Raw genomic sequence first — 18,644 nt, 5'->3', positions numbered from 1 at the left:
AGCAAAGTTTCCTTATTAAGACTGAGGGTTTGGAAGGGACGAGTGTTACATTTCACTCTAGACAGCTTAAATCCCAGGAGGCACTGCAGATCTGCTCCAGTCGGCAGCTCACTCTGAGGCCGATGGTTCCCCTGTACCACATCTCATTTTAAACGCTGTTCAAGACACAGGTTCTGAGAAAAATCTCTTAAAGTCTCTGGGAAAACTTGACTTGGAATGGAGGAGTGAGTCTTGCAGGCACACACACATTTAATGTATAGTGCTAATGTTCCTTGTGGAGTCGTCCGAAATTAGCACCCAGGATCTTAGTCTCAGCTGAGGCCCAATATAGCTCTGCTGTCATTGCTGACTGAGAAATACTGCTTCCTTACATGAAGGCTAAAGGAGCTGCTGTGCCGTCATGGGAGAGAGAGACAGCGAGTACTGTCACTCAGCAGACCATGGCAGTCTGATATTGCCTGCAACTAACTCACATACCACACATTACTGCACCACCCACCTGTTATCTAAAAGGGGATTAGGGACACAAGTCAAAAAGCTGTTGTTTTTCTAAATTCTGACTTGAAACTTGTATACATTTTTCATGTGGCCTTTATCCTAATTTTCTCAGTGAAATTGCTTGATTATGTGTGCAGTAGTATAACATAAAGGCCTGAATGTTGAGTACCCCCTGAGATTTGACACTGAAAATAATACTTCTATACAATTTGGCAGAGCAGTAAGAGTGTGTGATTCAATTGTTTTGTGACATTACATCAAAAGCATGACTGATATTTGAACCCATAACCTCTGTGAATGCACCTTGACAATGGCCATGTTATCGGGTATGAAGTCACACAGACTCTGTTTACTTTTCCCATTAAGTCAAAGACTGTACAGTCGCTGAAAGTTATGGAGCCAACATGTGAGGAGAGCTCTGAAGATGACCTAAAATAGTCATGTGTTCCAGACCTGGGTAAAAGGCGCTCTTACATCTATCAGCTGCTGTCTTCCAGGTTTATGTTAGGAAGCCCTGCTCTTCACAGCAGGCACAGGGGTGGTATGAGTAAACAACAGGAGGCCTTTAACACAATGACTTTTGGTTAGTTGCTTCTATATTGCACAGTTTTCCCCCTGACATTTGAAAGTGCCACCAAAAAGTGTATTTAAATAAAGTCCCTGCACTTCATGTGCATTTTACACAGGTTCATTATTCAGAAATTAGTTGCTTTAGAGACTTGTTGAAGGAATCTTTCATAAAAGCATATCTTCATTTGTTTAGTGCCGTCTTTGTTCTCACTGCTATACTAGCTTTGGGTTTGTACTATGTGAAACTACATAAATACAGCCGTTCAGCCCATGAACATTGCTGGTTTCCATTGTGTTATCAACATGTGCAAACTGGAAATGTCTTGGATTTACGTTGCTGCAGAAACACTACTAACCACTTCCTTTGCTTATTTAAATCTTCATAAGAATCCTGAAAAGCAGGCATGCTTGGAAAGCAGCCAAACAAAGGATGGGAATATCCCTCACATTGCCCAAAGTTTACAGATAGAACTTGTTTTGATCAGGGAAAGCAATGAGAAAGAAAGTCAACCCCAGATTAAGATGTACTGAGTAAAACATTTTAATTTCAGTAGCTTGCTTTGGACAAATGGCCCAGCCCAAAACCCAAAGCCTTTCCCGATGTGCATTTTTTCCAAACCTCACTTCCTCTTTCATCATTTTCTCAAGTGAAGAAAAATGGCTTAGGGCAGAGTCTGCCTCCCTCTCTGTACACTGTAAAAACACAATGCTCTTTAAGCCAGGTATTAATTTTAGCCCCATCAGAACTTTGGTATCAATAAATCATGGTTAATCTAATTGGTAATCTAATTTTAAAAGTAATTCCTTAAAAGACTAAATACAATTACCATTCCTGAATTATTCCTTCCTTGGTATAACTGGCTACATACTGTATCCTCTCAGCGTGACAACTCTCTATTTCACTGACGCTGTTTTTAGCACACTCGATTCCTGCTCAGTATCAAATCCGAGCCTACAGTAGTTGCCTGTAATTCACACTAGAAAATATACATGTTCTGTAATCATATGGATTTAAGAAACCAGTACAAGCCAAATGCATTTGTTGTTGCTCTGCCATGGCTTAGTGCTGAAACAATGAAAGATGAGAGTTGACCCAGTGTCATTTGGTTTAACTATGGGTTAACACAGGCTTCATTTTTGAGAACCTGAGCCAGAAACTAAATGGCTACCAGGCTGTGGGGATCAGTAACAAAGCAACACAGCAAATATAAAGCATTTACAGTAGGATGCCAGGGATGACACTGGTGATAATAAAAATTCCTGCATGTCACAATACTTAAAAACACTAATTACCAAGTTCCAATTCTTCGTTGACTAACTCATATTAAGATGTCATTTTAATGCCTGCACATTATTTTAGAAATTTTCCTGTAATTGACCTCAACATTTCTGGCGTCTCTGCCAAAGTTGTAATCTTGCCGAAGCTCTCGAGGTTTGACACGTGATCCACATCACATACCTTTATAACAATAGACCTGCCAAGTCCCTGGAGTTGACAAGGCTGATGACATACAGTATAATACACAGTAACTCACAAGGTGTATTCCTCCATGTGCAGGAAAATGACGAGACAGGAAGTCTAGCTATTGGCATCCATGAGAAAAGTGTTTTTGAGTGCATGGAAAATTGTAACCTTTAAATATTGATTTCTCATTTAAACTATTGTTGGAAAATCAATAATTGATTTAACAGAGTGGTTTACTAATCAGTATGAAGTTCATGACAAAATGAGGATGAACTATAATCTGTTTACATCATTCATCTCAGGTTTTGATAGCTCTACATAAATGCCAAATTTAACCAGACAAACATCCTCCTGGTCCTTACGACTGAAGAGAAGCAGAGAGGGTGAATAGTATAGGGCACTCCCAGTTAAACACATGGCTTCAGTTTCCCCTCTCCACTGTGTGTCCTGGCCTTGCATGAGACCAAAACACTCAAACAGCCAAATATGGTGTTCATTAAGACGACTCAGTGTATTATGTTGGCCACCTACAACCACACTTTTACACACTCTGCCATCATATGTTGCTGACAGAGTTCAGAGTTAAATATGTTTTGTATTAACTGAGGAAAAAAAACACACTTAAGTTCAAGTCACCCGAAAGCACACCAAAAAAACGTCAACATCAGGCTACCTCTGACTGTGTTACTGTGAAACCCAGAGTGCAAAATGAATGTGAACTCTCATTCTCGACCAAACATCTACATGGGAAACACTGCATACTTGAGGTTCTGGTCTGTGAACCTGGAGAAAAAAAAGCACATCCACTATGTCCATATTTGGTTTGGCTAACTTTGCCAATCCTTCCACTAGAACATACTGTATTTCTCCAAACAGCCACTGATCTCTCGGACCGAACTGTGAAGGATAATACTGACATCTGCTGGAAAGAATGCAGGGTGACATTATTTTCTACTAGACATCTCTGTCAAGTACATTAGATGATGTGAAAAAGGACAAATTAATATTGATGGTACTGGTTGTTTGAAACTCTTTATTTTTCGTGAATACAAAAAATACTTTTGTGACCAGATAAATATTATACATACAGCATCAAAACATAAAACTAATGCAGTCTGTTAAAGAAAGCACAACACCTATTCAATACAGAGCTAGTCACTTTTTTTTCTATTTCCGTTAATATTCGGACAAATCAGTAAGACAATATATTTCAGGGTAACTCTTACATTTACTGATAAAAACATATTTATAATAGTGGTTAGACAATGAAACAAGGAAGTTATTAAGTCCAACATTTGAGAGGAACTTGGCATATGATTTCAACAATTTCTCGACTTCAAAACACAAATTGCCACATGCTCATGGAATGCAGTCTAGTGTTAGTCTTCCAACATGGTCTCTAAATCCTAAGGTATCCACAGATGCCCTTTTTTTTTTAATCAGCATTATATTGTTGTAGGCAAGTAGGCCACCAGCCAAGGCATTGTGTTGTATGGCGAAGGACTAGGTGGTAGTTTATTAAGACCCCGATAGGGATTAGACTGGCATAATGTTCTGATCCAGAGAGGACAAGGCTCAGGCTCCCACTCAGCCTGATCTTCAGCTGCTCGCAGCGCAGACTTTAAGTAAGGCACTAGTACACAATGCAGTCCAGACACTAGTTTGGACTGACTGAGGAGATAAACTGCTTGAAATTTCCAATATATTATACACTAATATACTAAGAAAAAAAGCATTGAATTACTTTCCTCTTTCAGCGCTTGAAGCAATTTCCTTCTACTTTGCAAGGAGAATGTTCTACATTTAATATAATGGAAGCTTTAAATTGCCGTCTTCAGTACGTATGTTTATGAGCAACTTCAGTGCATAACATATGCTCGTTTCATTCAAGAGCTCAAAGCCAAATATCATTGCACATAACCAATCTTACAACCAATAACAGCGCAGACTCTCATTATTATCTCGCCAGGATATTTAGTGTAATGTATTGCTGTAGACAGTCAGTCTATAGTGAAAATGCCTTTACAATGACAGGGCAGTGACTGGGGGAGAATAATATTTCTGTGAGTGAGTGTGTAGTACAGTGGGTACACAAACTAAATCTGGCCAGTGTTAATGGAAGAGGAATCAAAACATGGAGCGATCAAATATGATGGACAATGTAAACATATATTCCTTACACAGCACTGTGTATGTGAGGGAAGATAAACTAAGTGACATGATTTACATCAGCATGTCATATTTGGTCACATATATACCAGATTCTCTGAATAACTTCTGTCTGCTCTTTAAGAAAAAAATCTGCCAAGAATAAATATCTTTATATAGTGTTGGTCAGTTGTCTGTATTTTTCTTACTTTGTCCATAAGAACCGCACATAGTTTAAATCAGAATCCTTTCATTATAAAGATTTGCTACTTTAACAGCAAACCGCATATTCACATTATTATTAGTAAAACACAAGTGCCTTTCCGCTCCATACTACTTTATTGGTTAGTAGCTTCATTGATATGTATAGACATTATGCTGCATGCAAGCCAGTGGTGAACTGAGGCATCCCCCTCCTGCCTTTCTATGAACCCCTCGAGGTTTTTACATTTAGAATACAAACTATGGACCCTTAGGTTTGTTCTGCCAGTTGCAGGGATTTTCATTTCTATTTGCTCTAAACCTTCAACAAGTACATAACATTGAGTGATTATAGAGGATTTCTGCATTCGTAACATCTTCGATTTATGGTTGTAACAGTCGTTAAAGCTCATGATGCAGCAACACTCACAAAGCAATGATACCTTTATCATACAACTTCATCATACTGTCTCCACTTGCTTACAGTGGCAACTGTAACAACCTTCTCTTAATTGAACGCTGAATGCCAATGCTGTTCACTGACAAATACATACACACATCACACACACATCACACACACACACACACACACACACACACACACACACACACACACACACACACACACACACACACACACACACACACACACACACACACACACACACACACACACACACACACACACACACACACACACACACACACACACAAATACAATACAGAGCACAGGCACTTGTTTTTCTCACCAAACAGGCCTGTATCAAGTGCTGTATATTTCTCGGTTATATGAGAGCAAAGCAGCCAATCATACATCGGCAACATCTACCCATGACAGGAGGGTGTCATCAGTGTGGTGCACACCGCCTCTGCCAATCAGCCCTCATCCTCCCTCAGCTCGCTGGGCAGGAACTTGTACTGCTGCTGTCGGATCTGAGCTAGCTTCTTCCGGGCCTCCTCCAGCTCTCGCTCCTTCCTCAGCATCTCTTCCTGAGCCGCAATGATCTGAGGAGAACGGGAACAGCTGACAGGAAAATTCTCCTTCCACTCATCATAATCCCATTCATGTGGAAAGCTTGGTATAGAAAACTAAAAACTAAAAGCTGCACAGCGCTCAGCTCACAATGCATAGCCTGTTAACTCCAGGCTCAGGGGGGTAAATGAACCAACATTTACTGAAAAAAAATAAAGTCTATTCGTTTACACGAGTGAAGAAGATTGGTTGCGATGCATGATTAATGAACCATTAAACACAAAACTTGACAAAATCATTTCACACCTATTGGACTGTATGCATTATATATTTGTTGTTTCAGAATTAACATGAATAGTAGTCAGGATTGTTAGCATCAGGCTTTACAGTTTTAAAAATAATTAATATTTGTGTTATCCTTTTGGCCATCTAAAAATTATAATAAATGTTCAATCCGAAGTGAGACAATCATCAGACATCAAAATGACAGTGAGCCTCACTGATGCCCAGCTGGGATGCCCCAATGACTGAAACAGCAACATAATAAATCAAGATGAAAAGTAGAGCTTTCTCTGGCACCCTGACGTTTTAAGAGAAACTCACTTTTAAATCACTTTCACATTTTTGCAAAGATGAAAAGAAAGCTAGCTCTCAAGTCTTCAAAAGATGTGATGTTTTGCAGCCGTGGGTGACTGGTAAACCTGGTAAACAGCTTTGAAATGAAGCTGACGGGCTGTTTATCTACAGCAGCTCATCAGGATTTCAGAAAAACAACTGTGGTATTTTGGCACATCAGTGAGAGGTCAACACATACAGTGAAAAGGGCAAACTGCACAATGGGAATGATTTCACATAAACATTTTTCAGGATTGTGTCTCACCTGAGCTATGCCTCCTACGAATTTGGTCTTCACCACCACGCTGTCGTCTTCAGTCTTGTCAAAAGCTGCTTTCTGAGCCGCCTTCACCAGATTGTCTGAAGCTCGCTTCACTGCGTTGCCAGCAGCCTTCAAACAGCAAATCTCAACGTTAGCATGCCATTCACACAATCCACATGCAAACAATCACCATGGGCAAATTAAAACTGTGTTTCAGCGTTACCTGAAGTCTCCTCATGGCCTCAGAGTCCTGGTCGGCCTTCACCTTGCAGGCCACCAGCAGCTGAGCCGTGGAGGCGGCGACCTGCTTGGCTGAACAGATGAGCTTTTCCTCGCTGGCGTGGCCCTGCACTGAGGCGTTAGCTGCCTCACACAGGTTGCTGGTGGCTCCTGCTACCATACGAGCCTACAGAAAGAAGCACATTCACACATGCTCTTAGGTTTTTTATCTTGGTAACAATATAAAGTTATTACAGACATTTGTAAATGTGTTTAAGGTAACTTACAGCGGATATGAGACCCTGCGACCACTGGCCGTCATCTACTGCATTGGCTAGATTGGATCCCACCTGAGTTTGACATTGGGTAAAAAACAATAATGATGTGTTGTTTTATGTTATTATATATTATTGACATCTGAGCTGAGTGTCTGAGTAGGTGCGTTGACTGACCTTCCCTTGGGCCACCAGTTCTCTTTGAGCTGCTGATGCAGATTTAACAAGAGCGCTTGTTGCTGCTGCGATGGACTTTGCTGCTTCTAAGATCTGCTCCTCAAAGTCCAGCGTCTCATCCGCCTTCTGTAAGTAAAACACATTCATTTAGACAATTATCCTGCAATAAAAAAATATGAACCAGTGGGTCAAAAATGTAACTTCAGCCATAACCAGGATCCTATTAATATTATGATCATGAGAAAATTGTATTTAGATTATCATAATTATTTTGTATTTATAGGCATTTACTTAATGCCTCAGGATTACAGTTCCTGAGGAGGAATATGTATTCATTTTTGATAATTTTTATATGGGCCTAAAATAAGTATAATTTGCATTATGAGAATATAAAAAGTACTATATGGACTACCATCAGATATTTATGTTCTTGTAGTGTGTAACACTTTTCCAGTTTCCTAACATTTGAAAATGACCTCAGTCATTGGCAGCTATTGCCTTTAGTACAACTGTTTAACTCCTACAAAAAAACACCATCCAACATTCCCATTTCCCAAACCTGATCTAAACACCATTGTAAAAATCACAGTGCATTAGCCCAGAGACAAATCTTTGCCTCAGCAGTCAGCAGCATGTGATTGACCTCCATAAACACATAAGGCACACGTGGCTGGAGACAGGGCGGGACACTGTAGGAATATGTTTGATATATAGTTGGACTGAATAACAACCTAATATATCAAACATATCAGACAGAGCCCTGCAGAGAAGGCTTCCAGGTCTACAACGGCTCAGAGAGGGAGGGGGGGAGGCAGGGCGAGGAAGCATGCTGGGAGAACAAGAGCCCTCCCTCCATGTAGGGTGGGGAGGGATAAAGGAGCAGACAGGAGAGGGAGTGAAGAGGAGGAGGAAGAAGATTACAAGCAGACAAACAACAATGTCATTAACTGTTTTACAGACTTAAGGTTGGTTTAAAGGTAAAACCTGGATTGTTTGAATTGGGGTTTGTTAGGAACGTATCCGTAGTGAGTTTATTTATTTATTGGGTTAATTTGGTTAGGTCTGATTCACTTAAGTCACAGAGTAACGCAAACAAACGAATGGATCAAGTGAGCGGTAGAGCAGCAACTCTGGTGTTCTGTGGTGTAAAACTACTGGAGTCTGGTGGCTTTAGCTTAAATCTAAACATAGATCATAATTATTAAAATCACCCTCTGAACAATCATCATGTGTGCACTGAATATGAAAACAGATTATGGATGCAAAATAATTTATGATAGTTTTTGGATATAGATTCTAGTAAGGCATGTTCATAACTACAAATGTGCCTGTTCTAACAAAAAGGTATAATCATTAGAATTTGGTATTCCTCATTTAAATGCTGTTTGGTAAAGCTTGTTAATTTTAGTCCACTAGAGGGAGACACTGACATCCAATAAGGGGGCAAAGCCTTTCACTAACTAATCCCCTTTCATAAGCACAAAGGTCCATATATGCAGTCTGTGTCTGTGGAATTAGAGTCTGAGACAGAGCATTATATGGGCTAAATTTAGTCTGTGTACAGGAAGAGGTATAGAAAAGGGGGAAAGCACTACAGGCACAGAAGGATCCAACTATCCAGTCTCCAGAGACAGATAAACAAACAACACAATCATGCAGTACACCACAAACACATCCTAAAAGTCATTTCAATTTTCCAAAAGCGCCTCCCATTTTTTGCTTATTGTCTCTACTTATCATGCTTTAAAGTTTTAAGGCAAAAGTGCAGCATGGGGGGTGGGGAGATTAATAAAAGGCTGAAAAGCCTCCCTCATTTTAGTTTAGAAGTGAAAAAAACAATGCAATAAAACAAAGAAAATAGGTTCAATAAGACAGAGGGCCTCTCTTTCAGAAAGGGTCACAACAGTTCATCACACATTTGAACTTTTTCCAAAATAAGCTTGAAGACCCAGCAGTGTAATTGCGTCTCCTGGCAACACAACTCAAAATAATGTCCGAAAGTGCCTTTGAAGAAAGTTTTCCAAGCATCATATGTTAGCTCACTGGACCAGCTGTCTGAGTCAACACGGGATGTGTAAGGAAGAAAGGCTTTTTCTCCGCTAATGACATCGAGATAGCAGCTCAGTCACTGCAAAAAGATGATTCCACTTCAAAGTCAGAGTCACCTTTTCCTACCTTCAGCCCACATCTTCTCCTGCTGATTAATGGCAAAAAGCTGTGTGTGGGTTTGTGTGGGTGGAAAGGGTGAAGAGGGGCACTTATACCTTAGGCTTGGCTCTTGGTTTCAGCTGCTCTAGTTTCTTGGCTGCAGCTTCAATGGACGCTGCTGCTCCAAGGAGCTCAGACTCAGCGATGACAGTGGGGTCCTCGGGGTCCACATACTCTGAGCCTGAAAGGGGTCGACACATACCCAGACCTTGTTTATCACATGGTTTTTTGAAGAACAGCCTCAAAGAATTAACACCAATACAACATATCTGGCGATAACATGTCTTTTTATGTAACAAAGACATCAAAACCATGCCGCAATAATAAGTCATCCACACGATCGGGCCTCCCAGAGATGCTCAATCTCTTCCTACTTCAACTGCAGCAAAGCTCATGAGTACTGCACAGAATTGTTTGCAGAATGACAGTAATGGCTAAAAGTTAAATAAAGTAAACTAAAAGTTAAAAGAAATGCACATTTGATGGATCATTGTCTTTTTATAGGTTTTTAAGTGCCCATAAAGCGGAGCTGTTTGGGAACAGCTTGGTAAGGCAGATGGAACGATATTTTCATAGATTACGTTGAGCTCTGGGGAAATCTGTTCTGCACCCCCACCCCCCAGGTCGTCTACTCTGCTACCCCCTTCTGAGTGTATGAAAGGTGATCTGGATGAAGAAAACACACCATATCCCACTTACCTCCATCTGAGGCAGCAAGGGAAGAGAAAAGGAGAGAGAGGGAGAGAGCACATGGGACATTAGAGAGGTGAAGTGGATAGCCCCGCTGGGTCCCGGGCTATGCGCTGAAATCTAATTCTCATCCAAACACAATCTACTACTCCTGTCAGATGCAGCAGTGCAGCTTCTATAGAAAAACACTCGGTGTAATAACCGTCCTACACAGCCTAATTTGGAGCAATACTCGCAGCAATCTCTCTATGCCGCAATTTCAATATTCTGAATTGACCAGTCTTTATTACTGACACAGAGATGTTTGGTGGCTTTGCTCAATAATACTATAACATCATTCATGCACAAAAGGATTAGGACTCCGTTGACTAATCTCTAACATCTCCACAATCCTGTCATGTTTTCATTTTATCAAATTGAATAGTTATTTGGCGATTTCAGCTCTCCCAGTTTTACGCTGCAATGACTATAATGTCTCACAGTCACTCTAAAATCCAAAGGTCCTGCCAACAATTTTTGGACAGCTCACAAACCTCTATAAAACGTTATCTCCATAAAATAACATTTGACTGTTTTATAAGTAACCATAAACCCCTGGAATACTAAAAATACAACCCTCTTGTGTGTTTAATGGCCTGAATGAACTCACCAGTGAATAAAGGTTGTTAAGCTTAACTTTTGTTAAAGTGCATTGTGTAAGCGTGTGTGACAGTGTGTGTGGCTTCACCTTTCATGGCCTCAGCTGTCTGTACGAGCTCTGTCACACTCGCTGCAACATGTTTTGAGTGTAAGGCCAGCTGCTGTTTCTGCTCTGGTATGGGCTTGTGCAGGACCTGTAAATAAAAAAGGCATGGGCATATGTTTTGAAAAAGATGCAGAAAAAATACTCTATTTCTAAAATTAAAATGACTGTCAGTGAAAGCTCGGAAAAACAAGTACATCTGTTTCATTACTTTTCCAAAAATGACATTAAAATACGTTTTTGGCCACCCTTATTATTGGAAATGAAGCAACAGCACTTTATGATGGATCACAAACTATAACACAAGGTACTTTTAGAAGCTAATGTCCTGCCAGTCAACTTGATGGACTATTTACTTATTATGGTAGTGAGATAATTAAAAGAGTACTTAACACATACATTGGAAACTGTAACTTGGCAATACATTTGTCTTAAAATATGGGGAGTGTTAGAACAAGTTTTGCTGATCATTATTTATATTAATGTCACAATGTTCTCCGTTTAATCTGATCTTCTGTAGGGGTATTTCTGTAATGGATGTTGCTATGGACCAATGTGTGAAATAAAGCACAGTTAATGCGTTCAGTTTTGCAGTTCATTTGTTGATGTCTGGCAATCGTTCCTGAGACCATACTTTCAGCATAATGGTGGCAATATACTAATGTGTTGATATTAACAACAAGCCTCAAGAAAAGACCAAATACCAGTGTGTTAGACTTTCCTTCAATCTTTTAGAACAGCTTGGCAGAGTTGTTTTAAGTAAACATTAATCAAACAATTGATAAGAGTGCATTTGTGTGGAACTGTTTTTCTGTCTTGTCCCCCAGTATTTACATCACCAGGACAGTGAACAGTATACAGGATTGATTCTAAATAAACTACAGTGTCCATGTTCTTCATAGTAAAGAACAAATGACCCAGTGCAACAGTATGGCTCATGTACAGCGCTTTGTGTTTGCTTATAATTATAGAGTTGTGTGACCCCAGAAGAATGAGCTACATTATAGTTTTTTAGTGGATTTTGTTAAATATAAGAAACATAATAGAATATCACCAGCCTTATTCTTTTAGTTTTAAGGGTGATTCAACAGAAAACACAACAACCTTTTTCAAGCATCAGAGAATTTAATCCTGCAGATAAGACCTGTGAAACCTCACTGGGTAATATTAGATATCAGTGTTACCACACACACACACACACACACACACACACACACACACACACACACACACACACACACACACACACACACACACACACACACACACACACACACACACACACACACACACACACACACACACACACATACACATACGTGACTCATTCTCACCTGCAGGACTTGCTCCAGAAGGTTGATGTATCCGGATGTGCACTCAGAGCCGTACTGGAGCGCCTTGCTCCTCAATTCCTCGCCCACTTCTGGGTGGCAAGCTGCTTGCTGGAAGGGTGAGAAAACATTGTTGTATATAGAATTTTAAAAAAGGCACACTTGTCTTGATATGAAAATATGTGTTAAGTAGGTCTGGAATATGCAACTAATCTAGTGCCAATCCCAATAGCTATTAAAAAACTAAAAACTCTTGACTAATTAGTTTGTCATATGTTGATTCTTCAACAAAGTATTCCTTCTGTGTTTCTGTTGTAAGTGCTCTACTGTCACTGAAGGACATCCTAAATGCTGCTCTGCTGCATCAGCTCTGCTGAGTCACTACCAGCAGGAGCAGCCATAAAGTCGACTGCACCCGAATGTCCTCTCTGGGTTCACATGTTTCCTGGCAGCCCAGTGCCTGTTCTGGCGGGGCGCTGTGGATTAGCACCTTGCAGGTAGAAAGCATATCGGAGATGGCTTTGCGGCTCAGGTTGGCAGTGGCGATCACATCCTCCTGCTGAGCCGAGTTGCCTGCAGCCACTGCCTTGGCCGTTGCTATGGTGATGCCCTTTGTCATGCGGATAAACTCCTCAGGTGTGGTGGACTTCTCAGGGACGTCCTTGGACTGGAACACCTGGCATGATGAAGACCCGGAGAACACAGGTAGTTGGATAAAGGCATGACAGGGGCTCAGATATGTTAATATAGATGGGAAAATTCTACATTATTATTATTATTATAAAGTAGAGTCAGATAGGATAGTTAGGTAGACTGTGATGAATTAGGCTGGAGCTCTTGGTAAAGCCTCCTCTCGGGCTGGGGGTCCTGAGAGAAGGATTAGCACTAAATTACAAAAAACAAGCTCTTCCTTTCTCACTTTGCCTGCGCCTGCTAGCCAGACCCTGATAAGAGCTGTAAAACCTGCAGGGGCTGAGAGGAAAGGCGCTGGACAGATAATAAAGGAAAAAGAACAAAAAGCTCCCCTGTTGTGTTCGGGATAATAGACACAGATATCTCTGACCCTCTTTGAGCCAGCTTTGCAAAGAACCTGTGTTTCATCAGTTGAATATAAAGAAGAGGTTCGGCCTGTGAGAGGCTCTTACTGTCAGCTCCTGTTTGATGCACTCAATGGTGGCCTCCAGTGCCCTCGTCCCGCGAGTCGCCTCATCCTCCACTGCCTTCACTGTTTTTAAAAGAGACGTCACGTTGGTCACCATCACCTGTCAGGGAAAGGGAGAAATGATTAGGCTCACAGTCAGACCACGAGGGGGAGCTCTTTCTCCTCAGCTGTAAAACATGACATTACAAGATTGTATTTTTCCCTTCACTGATTTCATTACAGTGAATAATGGGTACATGCGTTGAAGGTGCTTTTCTAATGAAAATTAAAGACAACAGCTGCCGAAGAAACAGAGGCCTGAGGTCTGTATTCCAAATTAAAAAGAGAATGATTTACTTATTGCAATTCAGATGATTCAATGGTAACTACAATGGAAAAAAACAACTCGAATTCTAAACACGGTGACACATTCTTTTCTGTCAGTGCAGCATTCAGCAGAGTGTACGTGATTAGGTTAGGAATTTGAGCAACATGATCTGCAGGAGTTTTAGAGGGTCCCACTTGGAGGTCACCATATGTTGGAGGAACCGAAACAATCTGTCAACATAGCCAGGTCCATGGGTGGCCCTTATTCCATTTAGATGAGGAAACATAAGAAACCCCACATAATAGTTAGAGTTACATGCTGTGCTTGCGATGATAGTTATGAGAATGATAAGTTAATAACTTGAGGAAGTTTGCAAAACACTAGCATACCTTTGGTTTTGACGTATGCGAGGCTCTGTCACTGGTTAAACACTTTGATATTTGGTTCTCTATTCAAGTGGCTGCAGCTGGTCATGTGCAAGATGTCTGATCTTCTCTACAGCAGTTGGCAGCTGTGACCATGGTCATGATGACTGAGAGTAAAATGAGCACTCTCTAATTTCTAATAAATGTATAGTCCATAAACACTGGAATATTGGGTAACACTTTACTTGAATGGGTGTTCATAGGACTGACATAAGGTTGTCATAACCATGACATGACACCTGTCATAAACATTAATGAACACTTATGACGGTTGTCGTTAAGTGTCATTCGGTAAGTTATGTCACTTTTGATGCAAAGGTGACATTGTTTGAGATGTCCTTGTTATGACAACTTGACATAAACCAAGACAACAAAACCTGTCATAAACATGTCATAACAGACCTAACTGTCAAACTTAAGAAACACGTTTAGCTTGATATCTTAGCGTGACATTAAACCGTCATATATGGATGTCTGCTAGACATGTTGTTCCAGCCGAATATTGTTCCAGTTGAGCTTAAAACCTGCACTGACTTTCACTCTTTCTCTCATGGTGCAAATTGATATAAAGCAACCAGTCATGCCAACATTAATTACACAGTATTCTGAGTTTTTCAATTGAAATGTATTGTAATATTATATTTGAACCCTGTTGTACCATTTAATTGACCTGTACTTTAATCTGTTTAATAAATGTTGTGTGATAGAGATTATGCAATTATTTTAGTGTCTGTTGATTGTTATGCACTTATGCATTGTTATGAAGTTTTATATTATCTTGCTTTTTCTTTATGTTACAATTTGTTTATTTCATAATTTAACTACAAGCCCATCCTCATTTAAATTCTTTCTTTATATTTAAATTCAACTCCTGCTATTTCTACAGTATCTACCACTTATCACATATTTTTCTTGAAGAGAAATCCTTCGCATGTGTTCCCTTTTTTCTAGTTTTGTTTAACCTTTAAGGTATTATATGTGGGTATAATAATATAATGTGTCTTGTTCAGATTATTAAGCACCCTGAGAAAATGTTTTTTTGTTTTTAGCTATGTAAATAATACTGACTTGACATGTCAAACTAAATTGTTTGGCTGAGTTTTCCTTGAAGCATCACTTAGATCAGGTTTTGACAGTCAAGCTGATTCAAAAAGGACTCTCAACAGACACAATATAAGGACTCTTGTGGGTACAGTTATTTCTCAATAACGCAAACTCACTTTCTATCTCACACACACAAATGCATGAAAACAATGTAGATTTGTAGTGATGGGTTTAGTCCCAAATGCAGATAAGACAGACAAACTGAATGTCTTGCAAACCTTCAAGGACTGTCATCATTCTTTTGAAAAAGCATTACTTTAACTACCAGATACAACAAACATAGCAGCACTCCAAAGAGATAATTTCTAGAACACATATCTACATTGTCTGCAGTATCCTCTCAGTGGGGAGGCATACGCTGAATATTAAATTGGAGACAGTGCTGAAATAAATACACAGCTAAACTAGATATGACAGTCATTTGTTAAAGCGGATTATTCCTTTACCTTGGCCGCACTCTTCAGCTGATACATTGATGGATCGTCAGCTGGCTTGCCCGCTGCACACTTGGTGGCGCTGATGAGTTCGGCCAGGGCCTTGGCCACATCCCGCACCGCGTTTATCAGAACCACCTGAGGAGAGAGAGCGGGAATCAATACGGCACAATGGTGAGGGCACAGGTTTATCAGAAGCAGCCTGGGGAGAGGATTTAACACCGCTGCCCTCATCACGGTCATGATAGTTCAGATTTACAGTAGAGAAGGGAAGAGATACAGGCATACACACAGAGGAGACACAATGTGTATCACAATTACAAATGAATCTAATGCTGGGTGCAGAGAAATATACATTCAAATCATTCTAAATTGATACTACAATATAATAGTATAATGGTAATGTGTTACAATAGATGGTTTGAGTTCTGTTTAGTTTAGTGTAAATGTAATGGTCCGACACCTCAGGAGGGGGAAGCAGGGAACCATCCAAGCTGTGTACAGCAAGGATGGGACGCTGTTGACCTCAACTGATAAGGTGTTAGGGCGGTGGAAGGAACATTTTGAGGAACTCCTGAATCCGACAACTCTGCCCTCTATGTTAGAGGCATTGCTGGAGTATGAAGGGGGATCAACTCCAATCTCACGGGGGGGAAGTCACTCAGGTAGTTAAACAACTCCACAGTGGCAAGGCCCCGGGGGTGGATGAGATCCGCCCAGAAATGCTGAAGGCTCTGGGTGTTGAGGGACTGTCATGGTTGACACGTCTCATCAACATTGCGTGGAAGTCGGAAACAGTACCGAAGGAGTGGCAGACCGGGGTGGTGGTTCCCCATTTCAAAAAGGGGGATCAGAGGGTGTGTGCCAATTACAGAGGCATCACATTACTCAGCCTCCCCGGGAAAGTTTACCGTAAGGTGCTGGAAAGGAGGGTCCGACCAATTGTCGAACCTCAGATTGAGGAGGAACAATGTGGATTTCGTCCTGGTCATGGAACGACGGACCAGCTTTGTACTCTCGCAAGGATCCTGGAGGGGGCCTGGGAGTACGCTCATCCGGTCTACATGTGCTTTGTGGATTTGGAGAAGGCGTAGGCCCGGGTTCCCAGGGAGATACTGTGGGAGGTGGTGCGGGAGTATGGGGTGAGGGGGTCTCTACTCAGGGCCATCCAATCTCTGTACTCCCAAAGCGAGAGCTGTGTCCGGGTTCTCGGTAGAACGTCGGACCGATTTCCGGTGAGGGTTGGCTGCACTTTGTCACCAATCCTGTTTGTGATATTCATGGACAGGATTTCGAGGCGTAGTCGTGGGGGAGGGGGTCTGCAGTTCGGTGGGCTAAGGATTGCACCACTGCTTTTTGCAGATGATGTGGTCCTAATGGCTTCATCGGTCTGTGACCTTCAGCACTCACTGGATCGGTTCACGGCCGAGTGTGAAGCGGCTGGTATGAGGATCAGCACCTCAAAATCTGAGGCCATGGTTCTCAGCAGGAAACCGATGGACTGTCCACTCCAGGTAGGGAATGAAGCCTTACCCCAAGTGAAGGAGTTCAAGTATCTTGGGGTCTTGTTCTCGAGTGAGGGAACAATGGAGCGTGAGATGGGCCGGAGAATCGGAGCAGCGGGAGCTGTACTGCAGTCGCTTTACCGCACGGTCCCACGGTCACGGCACCTCCCTAGGGAGGTGTTCCAGGCACTTCCAGCTGGGAAGAGACCGAGGAGTAGACCTAGGACCAGGTGGAGGGATTATATCTCTTCGCTGGCCTGGGAGTGCCTTAGAATCCCCCAGTCAGAGCTGGTTGATGTGGCCAGGGAAAGAAGGGTTTGGGGCTCTGGAGCTGTTACCTCCACGACCCTGACGGAAAAGCGTGAGAAGATGGCTGGATGGATGGTAATGGTCAAACTTTCTAAGTCTCCCGTGTCTATAATGCAATACAAAAATCCTTGTAGAAAATTCGTCCGGCAATGTCTGGCAATCATGAGGTATTAGATTACTTTTAAAAAACACCTTTTTAATAATTATAAAATTATCGTTATAAAGCATTATGAATGATATATGAGTTTTTATACCAATGATACAGTGCTATAAGAAAATGATAAAGCATTAAAAGTATGTATCAGGTGTCAAGTGTCACCAAATAATGATTGTATTACATTTAATTTAATTTCCATCCCACATATACAATACGAGGATAGTAACACAGATATAAAAAAAGCCCAAAATGAATCAAACACCAGCAGATATTTGTTCAAATGTTTCCGAAAACAAGAAGCATAACTTGTGTCACCTTGAATAGTCTCAATAATGGCCAAATAACTGATTTTTGTTAGAAAGTTAAAAGTACCAACAATATATTTTCATCACCTGTGTCTCGGGGTCCTCAGAGCCCATGCTGGTGGCTCCAAGTTTGACCACCTCAGTGAGTTGGGTGATGGTCTTGGCCGAGGACTGGGCAGCCTGGGCCAGTTTTTCCTGGCTGGATGCGGCACCAGCAACCAGCAGCTTGGTGTCCTCCACCAGCGCCTTGGCTGTCTTCAAGATGCTCTCCCTGAAGGACGGGACACACTGTGTCACAATCTGCTGCACAGTCACACTCAAGTACCAGCAATACGAAATAAAGCTGTTGTTTTTGTAAAAGAATGTGTGTTAAGAATGGACATTTAAAAAAAAAAAAATTATTAATTAAAGAGCTTCCAAATATTGGGCTTTATTGGCAAACTGCATTTCTGCTCAGTGAGTCATCAAAAAAAAAGGGAGCTCTGAGGTTACAATGTAGAAACCTTACGACTGAAATCTTAGTAAAAACATGTTATACAACCCTTTTTCTCAGAACACATCA

At 41.2% G+C, this 18,644-nt stretch overlaps 1 protein-coding gene across 2 annotated transcripts in view; it reads right to left on the bottom strand.

Annotated features, from left to right (window-relative positions):
- Window positions 1–3,549: 3,549 nt before the first annotated feature.
- The window catches only part of tln2b (talin 2b), a 75,448-nt gene continuing 60,353 nt past the window's right edge, over window positions 3,550–18,644 (bottom strand). The window contains exons 46-57 of one of the 2 annotated variants that reach the window (XM_063912731.1): window positions 18,170–18,353; window positions 15,819–15,944; window positions 13,520–13,636; window positions 12,865–13,050; window positions 12,378–12,485; window positions 11,029–11,134; window positions 9,668–9,792; window positions 7,404–7,529; window positions 7,239–7,301; window positions 6,956–7,138; window positions 6,736–6,861; window positions 3,550–5,887 (exon numbers count right to left, since the gene is read on the bottom strand). In XM_063912731.1, the coding sequence (XP_063768801.1) occupies window positions 5,759–5,887; window positions 6,736–6,861; window positions 6,956–7,138; window positions 7,239–7,301; window positions 7,404–7,529; window positions 9,668–9,792; window positions 11,029–11,134; window positions 12,378–12,485; window positions 12,865–13,050; window positions 13,520–13,636; window positions 15,819–15,944; window positions 18,170–18,353 (1,579 nt within the window). In that variant the 3' untranslated portion in view covers window positions 3,550–5,758. Of the gene's footprint in view, window positions 5,888–6,735; window positions 6,862–6,955; window positions 7,139–7,238; window positions 7,302–7,403; window positions 7,530–9,667; window positions 9,793–10,296; window positions 10,317–11,028; window positions 11,135–12,377; window positions 12,486–12,864; window positions 13,051–13,519; window positions 13,637–15,818; window positions 15,945–18,169; window positions 18,354–18,644 lie in introns of those variants that run through there. The other variant, XR_010168376.1, reaches the window with a different exon arrangement.

Source organism: Eleginops maclovinus, chromosome 2 (genome assembly GCF_036324505.1).
Source record: "Eleginops maclovinus isolate JMC-PN-2008 ecotype Puerto Natales chromosome 2, JC_Emac_rtc_rv5, whole genome shotgun sequence".
Taxonomy (NCBI): Eukaryota; Metazoa; Chordata; class Actinopteri; order Perciformes; family Eleginopidae; genus Eleginops; species Eleginops maclovinus.
This window is presented reverse-complemented; position numbering and strand designations above follow the sequence as displayed.